The sequence below is a fragment of the Canis aureus genome, chromosome 18 (assembly GCF_053574225.1).
Source record: "Canis aureus isolate CA01 chromosome 18, VMU_Caureus_v.1.0, whole genome shotgun sequence".
NCBI classification, from domain to species: domain Eukaryota; kingdom Metazoa; phylum Chordata; class Mammalia; order Carnivora; family Canidae; genus Canis; species Canis aureus.
In genome coordinates, this window is record NC_135628.1 from 35,113,521 (window position 1) to 35,127,560 (window position 14,040).

A 14,040-nucleotide genomic window follows, 5' to 3' on the forward strand; every position below is an offset into this window, starting at 1 on the left:
ACTGGACTGAGAATGTACTAGTCTTCATGCTGTACGCTAAAATACTAGCAGGCTTTTCCAACTATTCAAGGAAGTCATTTAGTATTACATATTGGAGGGAGCTTCCAACTAAGAATGGAAAGTAATTAGAGATTGATATTGTTGCTACTTCTGAGAAAGGAAGAAGTTGTGGGAAGAATACTTGTGTATTTACATAGCATATATAGGTATGCATGTGAATATACACACTTGTGTGTGTGTATATACATACATGTACATATATATATATATATATACACACTAGCATCTTCTAATTTTCTCCACTTAACATGATCAATTACATTAAAAAAGATCCTACCCTATTCATATATGGAAAGAAGTCTTGGCTATGTAAAATTATTATATAATGGTGACACTATAAACTCTTGAGACAGAAAGTAAAAAACAAAAATACTTCTGGAAATAAAATTATTATAACTAAGCACAGAAAAAAAAATGGACAGATTCAAATCAAGAAATTATCTTTATTATCCACCACTGTACAAAAAAGCAGTAATTGAGACTGTATATGATACCTATCACTACCTAAAAACACATGCAAAGCTCAAAATTCATTAAAGTAAAATAAAATATCAGTGCACATTAATATGATATATTAATTATTTAAGAACATGATCATCTACATTATTTAAAGTCAGTTTTCAATTTCCCAAAGAAGACTGACTGTTCACTTTCCACAGAACTTTTGGATATATATTTCCACCTATTTAAAGGATATAAGTAATTTATCTTATTATTAAAAGAGGAGCAAAATCTCTTCTGTCATTCAACCTAAAAAGCATCTTTAATGAAGATATTCATAAAATGAATTTCAAATGCATTTAACGTAAGTTCTGGCATGGACTAATTCATTCACAACTATTTGAAGCATCTTGTTATTAAAGGTATGAGTTTAAAAATATACAATATCAATCTGTTATCATTTTATTACTTGCCTATAAAGTACTGCAGGAAGAATAGATGTCTTTTGTGTGCCTCCTTCTTTTTTACTTGGTTTTCTTTCCTTGGGTGCTCGCAAAATTGCCGGTATGTTCAACTTCTATTGATTTGAACAAATGCAGTTTATTTTGTTTTAAAGAAAAAATATAAAGCAACATTCTCCTCTATTTGCCACTCAAGTTAACTAAGTATGCTAGAATTGTGAGGGAGAAATGTTTTACCAGCTATTACACCAGCAAAAAGAATTAAAATGAGTTTCTGTCTTGCAGTTATTTCCATTAGAAACCCATAATTACATACTTCCATCAATTTTCAGTGAAATACTAAAACATCATGAAAATTAAACTTCTACTTTAGCTTTTAAAAGTGAAAGACAAGGACAAGCATTTAAGAGCTTAAAAAAACACACACACACAATACAATTGACAAAAAGAATATTGAAGCCGTTTATTTTCCTTAACATCCCAGCTACATTGGTGCTCCATAGGTTAATTAGAAAAATTATCTTATTGGACCAAACTCTCCACAAAGTGAATGAGATTCTTTTTGGTTTTCTACTAATCTGTAGTATGCTGGCTTCTGAGACAGCAACCATCTATCAAACTCATTTCTCAGTGGCCCGGTGGGCCGGCATCTGTTCAACCAACTAGAAATAAGTGTCATGCAAGTGGTACAAATGAATTCTATTTCTGTGTTATTTTGCATTTGCACAAGGAAATTTGTGAACTTCTGTTAAAAATCATTTAATAAATAAAAATGCCCTTTTATGGTAGATAATGTTTTACACTAAGTAGGAGATTCTTATGAGACTATCTTGCAAAGCAAGCCAAAAGATAATGCTGGCTTGGCAAATAAACTAATCACAGTCTTATACTCAATGTTAAATTAAGTTCTCTAAATATAAAATGCCATAATCTTCCAAAAATCCATCAACAATCTATCAATAGGAAGAAAGGTCAATTCACCATAGGTGACTCCTCATTGTCACCTCTTAAATTGTTACTCATTATAACACAAGCCACATACTTCCTCTCCACAAAAGTAAGCACCTTCAAAGCTGGCATACCACAATACTTATCAGTATGTTATTACTTTCTAAAATATTAACTCTACACAAATTGTATGATAAACTTGACCTTTTATAAACTTCTGAAACAAGTACAATGAAAAAATATCTCCTTTGATAACCCTCCTTCACAATAAGACTATTTTCATTGCGAAAGGACTACAGTGAGTCTCCATCATCCTTTTAAAACGAAACTATTATTTGAATAAATTTTTAATTTATGAATTATATACACAGTATTCTATTCAAAGAAATCTACTTGGCAAATGATTCTTCTTTTCAATACCAAGAACATTAACAGGCTAAAAATGTTCAAGTAGTAATTTCTTCATTACTACAATGACATCTACTGAAGGTGAGAAACTACACTTTAACATTAAAGTTTCAAAACCCATTATCTCTTACATAGCTCAAAACCAAATCAACACAAAAACGAATCTCTCTAGTTTGCCTTTTAAATTTTACATCTGGAAAAAAAGAACGAAATGTAATGCAAGAACAGGATAGGAAAAAAAAAATCTAACTGCTAAATTAGAGATAAGAAAAATTTGGTAGGATTAACTCATGCTTCAAATCTTAAGTTCACCACAAATGACAGGTCAATCAGTTAGAGCCAATGAAAAAATTTTGCAAATAAGCTGTTGACACAACCAAATTAAGCTACAGGTTCTCAGCAGGCACTTCCAATGCTCTAGATGTATTTCAGGCATTTATCATTACCCCAGAGGATTAGTTGGCTCTGATTAATCAGACAAAATTTTTTAGTTAGAAAAGTTGTATCAGAAATCTGGTCTTTGAAAATAATAAAGAAAATAAGCATAGGAAATAGCAATTGGAAAGAAACTAACCTGCCCTGTGATTCTGCCTAGTAAGGCCCATATTCCTTGCCCTTCACTTCGAAGTTTTCCATTCAGGTTTTGTAGTTCTTCTAAAGATTCACATAGCTACAATGTAAATAATCCAAATTAGTAAACCATTAAAATATAAAGTAAAACATGGGAAAATTTAAATAATTTATCAATAAGTATCCAAGAGTATTTGTATTGATAGTCCATATTTTTAATATATTTAAGTCACAATACCTGAGATAAGGCTATCCAATTTTTAATAAGTGGCTTCAATAAGATTTAAGCATTTTGTTTTATGTTAGCATTTTTCCTGATAATATCTATATTTATCATTCCATTATAAGTTTTCTACATAATTTCATACACATTCTGCTAATTAATCCTTGAGTCTATCAAGATGCATTTCCACTATTTTACCAATGAGAAAATTAAGGATCATAGATGGTCTGTGAACTTAGCAAAGATCATACAATGAGCAAGAAGAATCCCCAGGTCTTCTGAAATATAATCCCAGTACTGTTTTTCTTTCACTACAGTGTGGCTGATATTGGAAATATATCTCTTATTAATTTTTTATCATTTAAAACATTCTCTAATAATAAGTCAATGTCAGTTTTATATGCTTGTGCTACTTATTGCCCAGAATTTTAGCCACCTTTGCTTTTATAGGGTATTTCTTTTGATCTCCCTCATCATTACAAATGAAGAGATAGAATGGAAATTTAAATTGGGACTTCATCAAGATAAGAAGCTTCTGCACAGCAAAAGAAACAGTCAACAAAACTAAAAGACAACCTACAGAATGGGAGAAGATATTTGCAAATGACCTATCAGTAAAGGGCTAGTATCCAAGATCTATAAAGAACTGATTAAACTCAACAGCAAAGAAACAAACAATCCAATCATGAAATGGGCAAAAGACATGAACAGAAATCTCTCAGAGGAAGACCTACACATGGCCAACAAGCATATGAGAAAATGCTCCGCATCACTTGCCATCAGGGAAATACAAATCAAAACTACAGTGCGATACCACCTCACACCAGTGAGAATGGGGAAAATTAACAAGACAGGAAACAACAAATGTTGGAGAGGATGTGGAGAAAGGGAACCCTCTTGCACTGTTGGTGGGAATGGGAACTGGCACAGCCACTCTGGAAAACAGTGTGGAGGTTCCTCAAAGAATTAAAAATAGAGCTGCCCTATGACCCAGCAATTGCACTGCTGGGGATTTACCACAAAGATACAGATGCAGTGAAACGCCAGGACACCTGCACCCCGATGTTTCTAGCAGCAATGTCCACAATAGCCAAATTGTGGAAGAGCCTCGGTGTCCAACGAAAGATGAATGGATAAAGAAGATGTGGTCTATGTATACAATGGAATATTACTCAGCCATCAGAAACGACAAATACCCACCATTTGCTTCGACGTGGGTGGAACTGGAGGATATTATGCTGAGTGAAGTAAGTCAATCAGAGAAGGACAAACATTATATGGTCTCATTCATTTGGGGAATATAAAAAATAGTGAAAGGGAATAAAGGGGAAAGGAGAGAAAATGAGTGGGAAATATCAGAGAGGGAGACAGAAGATGAGAGACTTCTAACTCTGGGAAACGAACAAGGGGTGGTGGAAAGGGAGGTGGTTGGGGGGTTGAGGTGACTGGGTGACGGGCACTGAGGGGAGCACTTGATGGGATGAGCACCGGGTGTTATGCTATATGTTGGCAAATTAAACTCCAATAAAAAGAAATTTAAAATAAATAAATAAATAGGGAGGTATTTTTCTTAAATCAAAAGTTACATTACAAAACAATTCAAGATAAAAACAGTCATTTAAAGGAAGTTTCTAAGTTTTGTATAAATTTAGAAAGAGAAGTTCTATGATACACTAGTTAGGAACAAGGAACGGTTGGCCTCAAACCCCAATTCGATGACTTGAGTCTGGGCAAACAACTTCACACCTTTTGGATTATATTAGTTTTCTCCTCTAAAAATGGGAGCAATAATTATAGCTCATATCATAAAAACGAAGTGAGAGGCGCCTGGTGGGTTCAGTCAGTTAAGCATTGCCTTTAGCTCAGGTCATAATCCTGGAGTCCTGGGATCAAGTCCCACATTAGGCTCTCTGCTCAACAGGGAGTCTGCTTCTCCCTCTGTGCCTCACCCTGCTTATGCTCTTACCTCTCAAATAAATAAATTAAATATTTTTTTTAAAAAAATTTTAAATAAAACTGAAGTGAAAACTATGAGTTAATATATGTAACATATTCAAAACTATCTGGCATATAAGAAACACTTAGTGTACTGCTGATATTGAAGACAAGAGCAGGAATTGTAGAGAAGAGTCTAAAAACTCCTTAAGAATTTCAAAATGAGACAGAAATAGAAATTCTCTAAAATCACAAATGACATCATCAATAGAGCATTATTTTGATTACCCAACTTACCTTATTATATTCCACATGGAGTTTTTCCTGTTCATTCTCTAATTTATCCTTTATATTCTTTTGTTCGGCCATATTTTCCTGAATTTGAATCATGCGCATATTTCTCTCTATTTAAATTAAATATCCAATTTTACTTTAGTAGAAAATAAAAGCTGATATACAAAACACACAAAAGAAGCTAGCCATAAAGATGACGACATGGATAATCTTACATTGTTTACAGTACTTTTAACCCTATTCACAAATACATAAAATCAGCATTTTATAACAACACACAACTTACTAGGAAAATAAACATGCTAATTTTACTTAACATATGTAATAATAAATAAATTTCAAAAACTGACAGACTATCAAACATTTTCAATACCACTTTGCTCATTGACAATGTGCATACATTAGTGTCTATACTGACCAAAGTAATAATTCACAAAATCAGCAGTGAGAGCAGGTTGCTTATGCTTTCTCCTTCCATCCACACTAGAACTAGTATCTGAATTGTCCACTGGAAAGATATCTGTACTGATCCCCATTAGCTCTGCTTTCCGCATCAGTTTACGAATGGCTGAAGCACTGCTAGTGAGTGGTCTGGGCAATTTTTCCCTTGGAACCCAGGCCTGGGGTCTGGTAGATCGAGCTAGTTCTGCTTTGGCACGATACTGCTGAAGCCGGGCATTGATCCTTGCCTATAAAAGAAATGCATACAAATTTTTAAAATATTAAAATCTAACATATTCCTTATGATTTCTACTTGCACGCTTAGAGAAAGAAAAGATAACCAGAATTTCCTATATCAAGGCAAATTATATCTATCCACAGTAATTAAGATATACTGTATTATTCTTGGGTTACAATAAAGTAGGTCTACCCCTACTAACTCTTCTATGTCCTAATCTATGATCAGAGTTGTCAGAAACTAATTTGATTAAACTGAAGTTTCTCTTCTCAGTAACTGTTAAGTCTCTATGAATTCACTTAATTTACATAGAAATACATTCTAAAAGATGGACAAACTGATCAGATCCTTTACATAAATATTGAAACAGACTGAAAAAATATGGTCAACCCACTGCACTGATAGAATAATTTCCTCTAAGCCACATTTTTCAATGTATTTGGAAATATGCTTCATAAAAGGCTGCTATGTTTACTAGATGAGGAGTACTCATCAGCTACAAAATACATTCACCATTTACCGTAATGACAATCTACTTCCTAGGTAACTAAGCAAATTTCATAATTATACTTCACATATCATTGGCATGCACACATGAAATCTGAAATCCATAACCTTGAAAGAAAAAACACAAATTTGGGCATAAATTCCATACCTGTGCTTCTGGTGACAGTTGCTTCTCCCTCTCTTGCAAAGACATTTTACAATAGGACTGTAGAGCCAAGTAGTTTTTTCTCTTCCACTTTCTGTCTAACCTATCTGCATGCTGCTTACAATAAGCAAAAAATGGATCTGCTATATCCTATACCAAAAAACAGAAGGAGGGGAGTGAACATTTTTACTCCAACAAGTAATAAACAACCTAAGAGAAAATATTTCCTTTTTGAAGAATCTCCTACAGTGTGGATTATTTCTAAAATAAATTACAAAAGTAATTTTTACCCATAATGATAAAATTTGCTGCTTTGAAACTTATCTTGTATATCAACTTCAAATTAACACTTTTTTCCTTAAATTTAAAGGGCCTTATAGATTTAAAAATACTGAAATCAAATCCTACATATTGTATTAGGTAACTTGTGCACCTAAAAAAAATAGTAATCACCATTTAAAACAAAAAGATTTTAATACTCTTGGATTGAAGCCATCATTAAATATTATGCATACACAGATTAATAATACAAGACAATATACCCAGAAAACACAGGACTAGCAACCACAGATAAGTGGAACATTGTTAACTGGTTAGCAATGCAGGGACATATTCAACCCAAGATAAAAATGGATTAAGAAAGCCAGACCTGTCAATTGAACACATTAGGTATCACCTTTAATACACTTCAAATGGAAAACACAGCTCTCTCACAGCCATCTCTCAAAATACTAACCTAATGGGTACATTTTTTATTCATAAAAAGTAGGGAGAAAGAAAAGAAGAGAAAAAGAAAAGAAAGAGAAATGAAAAAGAGAAAAGAGAAAGAAAGAAAAAAAGAGAAAATTTACTCTATCAAAACCAAAAATAATTTGTAAATAAATATTTAACCAAAACATGTAATCTACATTCATTCTTTAGATCTGCTCTAAGGTGGGGTGGCGTGGGTGGCCCAGTGGTTGAGTATCTGTCTTTGGCTCGGGTTGTGATCCCGAAATTCTGGGATCAAGTTCCACATCGTGCTCCCTGCAAGGAAACTGCTTCTCCTTCTGCCTCTGTCTCTGCCTTTCTCTGTGTGTTTCTCATTAATAAACAAATAAAATCTTTAAAAAATTAAAAAATTAAAAAATTTTAAAAAATAAAAATTAAAAAAAAATCTGTCCTAAGGAAGAGAAATAAAGATAAGCTCTCTGTACAGTTTTTATATAAGTTATGTTAAGGTGGGGTCTTACAACCCAAAGAGAGATGATGACCCTAAAAAAGAAGCAAATTAGAAAGAAAAGAAAGGGAAATAATAACAATAACAGCAACAGCAACAATATAAATGTAAGGTATCCGTAACATAAAAAAATACATTATTCAATTCTGTAGTGTGATATCCACAGATGTCACAATACAGTACTGTGAATAACATTATAGAATTTGGAAATACAAAAGCCTAAACATAGATCTTGGGCCAGCTCCAAAATTTACTGGTTTTGCAGCTTTGAACAAGTTGCTACGCATCTCTGAGTCTCTTAACTCATTTGTAAAATGGATTTAATAATAATTACTTCATATAATTTTACTTTTTTTTCTTTTTTTTTCTTTTAATTACTTCATATAATTTTAAAAGTAAAGTAACAAAAATGTAGGTAGGAGATTGTATTAACACACATATACATACACACAGTCACTTTCTCATGACATGTTCTAAATCTTGGTGACAGAAGATGATAAACAAAAATAAAGATTAGGGACGCCTGGTAGCTCAGCAGTTGAGTGTCTGCCTTCAGCTCAGGGCGTGATCCTGGGCTTCCGGGATCAAGTCCCACATTAGGATCCTTGCATGGAGCCTGCTTCTCCCTCTGCCTATGTCTCTGCCTCTCTCTGTGTCTCTCATGAAAAAATAAATAAAAATTTTTAAAAAAAAAAGAAAATCAATATTATATTGAAACTTAGACAAAATGCCCAAATCTAGAGAAATGTTTTATTGTTTTACTAGGTAAGGTTGAAACTGAATTATCAGATATAGGATTCATGCTTGCATAGGTGAGTTAGGCATTAGGAACAAGATTCTGAATTAGGAAAAAGACCAGTCATCTCAGGTCTGAAAGATATCTGAAAAGGAACAAGTAACCTAGGTAATTTTTTAAATTAATTTGGGATTAGAGGACAATAAGCCTAATTATAAAGCTAGAATGACCAAGGGATTAATATTGCTCAGTAATGAACAGATATACTGAGCAAATCTTAACTATGACAGAAAACACTGTCTTCCAGTATCTATTCTCCCCATCCTCCCCTTAGAAGAACCCTCTGAGTTTTTACTGGGTAATAGCAACACCTTCCTAGATATCTCTGCTCCAGCTTCCTTGAACTTAGATATGGCCATGTGGTAAATTCTGGACAATGAAATGGATAAAAATTCCAGACTATGCCCTTGAAAGGAAGCTGCATATCTTCTCTCTCCTCCTTCCAATGGATGGAATTCAGTCAAAATAAACTATCTCTGACATGTAAGAAAGTGCAAAAGACTAAGGGAAGCTGAGATAACAAGTAAAATCCTTAGAACCAAAACTCCTCTGAATATCAAATCAGTCTAGAATCTTATGTTAGAGCTGATTCAACTTCTTCCTTGTTTAAACCACTAAATTATTTGGTTTCCTTAAACCAGCTGAAATAGTGTCCTAATTAATATATTAGTTAACTTGGAATATCCTTTTAAACTCCTTAGAGAAACTGAGCTTTCAAGATCCATTCCCAATGGAAAAGGGACAGGTAAAAACATTCATCTGAAAGTCTACTATGTGCCAGGCATTTACATTCTATCTCATTTATTCTATATCACTACCACTTGAGATGAGTTCTATCATTTTAATATCAATTTTATGGATAGAAAACTGAAAATGAGAGAGATACATTACTGACCCAATATCTGTGGCTAATGAGTAAGATCTCACTTTTTTAACCACTACCTGACCAATGAGATTCACTTAAGGAGGTCTCTAAGTAGAGATAAGTAAAGCCCAACTCTGAGAGATTCTGATTCAGGAAGTCTAAGGCAAAGGTTTTAAATGAGAATGCTTTGAGGGGCAGCCCTGGTGGCTCAGCGGTTTAGCGCCACCTTCAGCCTAGGGCCTGATCCTGGAGACTCAATCTGATCCTGGAGACCCGGAATCGAGTCCCACGTCGGGCTCCAGGCATGGAGTCTGCTTCTCCTTCTGCCTGTGTCTCTGCCTCTCTCTCTCTCTGTGTCTCTCATGAATAAATAAATAATATCTTTAAAAAATAAATAAATGAGAATGCTTTGAGAAACAGTACCAACAAACATAAATGAGTAAAAAGGCTTGAAAGATTCTGTAAAAATTTAAGACAAAAGTAAATGATGGTGGGGGGGTGTGTAATAAAGATATGAGACCTGTAGGGCCTGTGGCAAATTGGAATGCCCCACCTATAAAGGCATTCCAAATTCAAGGTTTTATTTTTATAACAAATCTCCTATCAAACAAAATCTATCTACAGGTCAAAGTTAGTCTGTGGGCCTCTAAACTGCATAATTTAGTCTAAAATCTTAAAAACATTTTTTTCTTTTTTAAACAAAGCTCCCTAAGTGTAAAGACACTATACTTTTAAGAAAGTAAAGATGCTTAATTGGTGTCTTCATAATAAAATTCAAATATGGGGACTCCTGGATGGCTCAGCAGTTGAGCATCTACCTTTGGCTCAGGGCATGATCCCAGAGTCCTGGGATTGAGTCCCACCTCGGGCTTCCTGCATGAAGCCTGCTTCTCCCTCTGCCTGTGTCTATGCCTGTGTGTGTGTGTGTGTGTGTGTGTGTGTGTCTCATGGATAAATAAATAGAATCTTTAAAGAATAAAAATAAACCTCAAATATGTATTGAAACTAGAAAAGTGTAAATACTACAATGAGTTAGGAGCTTATTTGTCTTATCAATTATAATACCACCAATGTTCGTGTCTACTACACCTCAACTACTTAGTTGCCATGACTATACCTAGATTCTACATTCTTCCCATAATTTAATGACTAAAACATATCATTCTCAGAGCATCATCTTTTATCTATCCTGGTCATTCCATCTGAGACTCAAGTTTTTAACACCATTTGGATCTGTAATGTACTGACTTTCTACCTCCTGACTTCTTACAGCCCATGCACATCAAATGACTGCCCTCTTTACCTGACTATTCCATTAATTACTCTTTTGCATGGAGTAACAACCTTCTTGCTTGTCCTCATCTAGTTTCACCTGATAAAACTTGATGCACAGGTAACTCCAACTCTCCCTCTATTTTGTAGTTGTACCTGAACAGCTGAACACGTTCTCAAATTAATTTATTCTCCATTTTCATAGATGACTATTAAATAACTTCATCTCTCCCTCAAATCTTCAATAGCTCCTCTCTATTCCTGCCTGGCAGATGCTGACCTTATTTGTTTCTTTTTTCACTGGATGGGGTTGGGAAGGGAGGAAAAAAGCAAAAAAAAAAAAGGCAACTTCCATTTCCTCCCATCACTACATACATACATCAATCTGTCTGCATCCATATCCATATCCTCTGCCGAATCTCCTATTACTTAGGATAAATTGACTATTGTTCCTGTTTAAGGTAACCTCTTTCCTCCAGCAATTCACCTCTCTCCTACATTTCTTCTCTCTACTGATCACTCATTCCCTTCAGGATATTTCAGCATGCAACATAAAAAACACACCATAATTATCTTCTTTAAAAAGCTTTAAAAATCTTTCTTGGGCTCCCATATGCTGGTCAGCTTCTAAGCTCCTCTTTAAAGGAAAATAATAAAGACTTGTCTATATTAGCTATCTTTAATTCTATTCCACTCCCAAGTATTCATGACTACCAACCACTCCAATAGCTCCTATCCAGGGAATAAAACCTTCATTTTGCAAAATCCAGTGATCATTTCTCAACCTTAATCTTGCTCAGTGCTCACTTCTTCTTTCAAACATCGCTGGGATACTATTCTTAATTCTCCTTCACCTCACTATTACTCCTTGATCTCTCTGGTAGATTCCACTTTATGTTCTCAACCATGAATGCTAAGTAGCCCTATGGCTATCATCAGACCTCTTCTCACCTCCATCAACTCTTACACCTTAGGTATTTTCATCTAGCCATTTTTCCATAAATACTATCTATACTCTGAGAGCTCCCAAATTTCTATCTTTAGCCTTGAATGCTTCCCTAAACGCCAGCCTCCTAGCTAACTACCTGCTTCCTGTCTCCACTAAGATGTCGAATAGGCATCTTGAACTCAACATGTCCAAAACTATCCTTAATTTCCCCTTCTCCTGCAACAAATCCACTCTTCCTACGTCTTCTCCATCTCACTACACTGCAACTCCATTCTACTAGGAACTCAGGTCAAAGAAAAGCTACCTGTGATCTCTCACTTTCTATAATACTCTACAAACAACACATCAGCAAATACGTACAAAACCTTGCATTTCTCACTACCTCTACCCTAAAACCTGTTACAATAGATTCCTAACTAGTCTCCCTGCTTTCACTTTCACCCTTGCCTCCCTATGGTCTCAATACAATTACTGGTGGTCCTTTTAGACATCAGTAGGTTCACATGTACTCTATGCAAAACTCTTATGGCTTTCCATCTCACAGTAAAATTCCCAAGTCCTTTCCGTGTTCTTCCAAGTCCAACATTATATTCTATGTCCCCTTCCTCTCTTCTTACCAATCCTAGTCCCTAACTCTGTACCAGCCATATCAGTCTCCTTCTTAATCCTCAAACCAAGCATGTTCCTATCTCAGTCTCTACATATTCTGCTCTTTCTGCCTATAATGCTCTCCTCTCAAATAAATATATGTTCCCTACTACCTTCCTTATTTATTTTCATAAAATGTCACCTATTATGGAGCTCTTCTTACCCTACCTCCCTTACTCTCTAAATACTTTGCCTTGCTTTGTATTTTATTACAATCCTTTCGTTTTTTTTTTTCTTTTTGCTCACTTCTCCACTTTCTGTACTCTCCCACGTGCCACTCAAATGTAAGCCACCTTAGAGAGCATATGGTTTATCTGTTTTGTTCACTGCCATCTCTATACAGTCTGTAACAATGCCTAATACAAATAGGTCAATATATCTGTTGAATAAATATATTGAGTAAATGACAACAGAACACATTAATTTACAATCCTTAAATAGCTAAAGATAAGATAGATAAGGTAAAAAGAAATAGGTGAATCCTGCTGAAGTTTCTAATTCTTCCAGGGAAATTTCTTCCTCTATTTACATCAGTTCTTATCCATAGTAGACACTTGTGACATCTTTTAATACCATCCTGTATGGTTGTTTAATATTTCACTGTGCTTACTGTTTATCCCCACCTAGCTGAATATTGTGCCTTAAAGCTTTTTTTTACGCTCCCTGACAGATTTCTCCACCCCAATAACTAGCTTAGTGCCTTGCACATATGCATAGGCCCTCAATTATGACTGACTTTACTGAGTGTTATGAAGTTATTTTGAATATAAATTTCACTGACAAGCAAAGTACAGGCCACTTCTAAACGGGTTTTAGAACACGAATTCAATAAGGACTATATATTCATATTCCACAACTGCTTGCTGAGTTTTATTTCTGTCAGCCCCCAATTGTTGTCTTACAGGCATTTTAAGATTAACCTATTTATCATACAATTGTGGTTTATTTCTTGAAGACTGTTGTACTCAAATCTGAAACTCCCAGAAAATGAAGACCAAAAAAGAAAAATAATAAATTTGAGCAAGAATTCTTTCTTATTCTAGTACTTGAAATTTCTTAAGATCTTATAAAGATGAAATCTTTAAATGCAAATTCAATACCCAAATGCCTGGTGTCTAGATACTAAAAGAGAAAAATAAATTTAATAATGTACATATTTTGTCCTTTGCATACTTCTGAACCATAAAGAAAACTATGTCTGGAGCTGTGTAGTATTTCTTGAATGCACCTGAATGTAACCAACTTAGCTTTGTTGGTATCTTTGCACTCAGGTTCTATCTAAGAACTTCAACTTGATCTCTTTTGTGAAGGTAAATTTCCCCCATTTGGCATGCATCACTTGTTTCTTTCCTCCTCTTATGACTTAAGTATTTTTTTAATTCTTAAAACCACTTCTATACATTTCATGTGGACTGACTGTCTAAAACCAAGATGAACTAAATCTAAATTTATAGTCTTTAGTATTTCTTATAAAATTTATTTTAAAATATATAGTTTCTTTTTACTCCTCATGAAACGTTATCTTTATATTTGCCTTTTATATATAAAAAAAATACCAACCTAGCTAATGGGAAAATAAGGCTTTTTCCAAGAAAATAAAATTATCCTTTGGCATCAGAT

At 34.3% G+C, this 14,040-nt stretch overlaps 1 protein-coding gene across 12 annotated transcripts in view; it reads right to left on the reverse strand.

The window, feature by feature from the left end:
• The window catches only part of PHF14 (PHD finger protein 14), a 232,999-nt gene that overhangs the window by 161,135 nt on the left and 57,824 nt on the right, over positions 1 to 14,040 (reverse strand). For all 12 annotated transcript variants that reach the window (XR_013356837.1, XR_013356839.1, XR_013356838.1 and 9 more), the window contains exons 8-12: positions 6,675 to 6,821; positions 5,759 to 6,029; positions 5,344 to 5,450; positions 2,893 to 2,988; positions 975 to 1,078 (exon numbers count right to left, since the gene is read on the reverse strand). Coding sequence is in view for 7 of the 12 variants with exons in the window: in XM_077856746.1 (XP_077712872.1) it covers positions 975 to 1,078; positions 2,893 to 2,988; positions 5,344 to 5,450; positions 5,759 to 6,029; positions 6,675 to 6,821 (725 nt within the window). In the remaining 5 variants the exon portion in view is untranslated. The remainder of the gene's footprint in view (positions 1 to 974; positions 1,079 to 2,892; positions 2,989 to 5,343; positions 5,451 to 5,758; positions 6,030 to 6,674; positions 6,822 to 14,040) is intronic.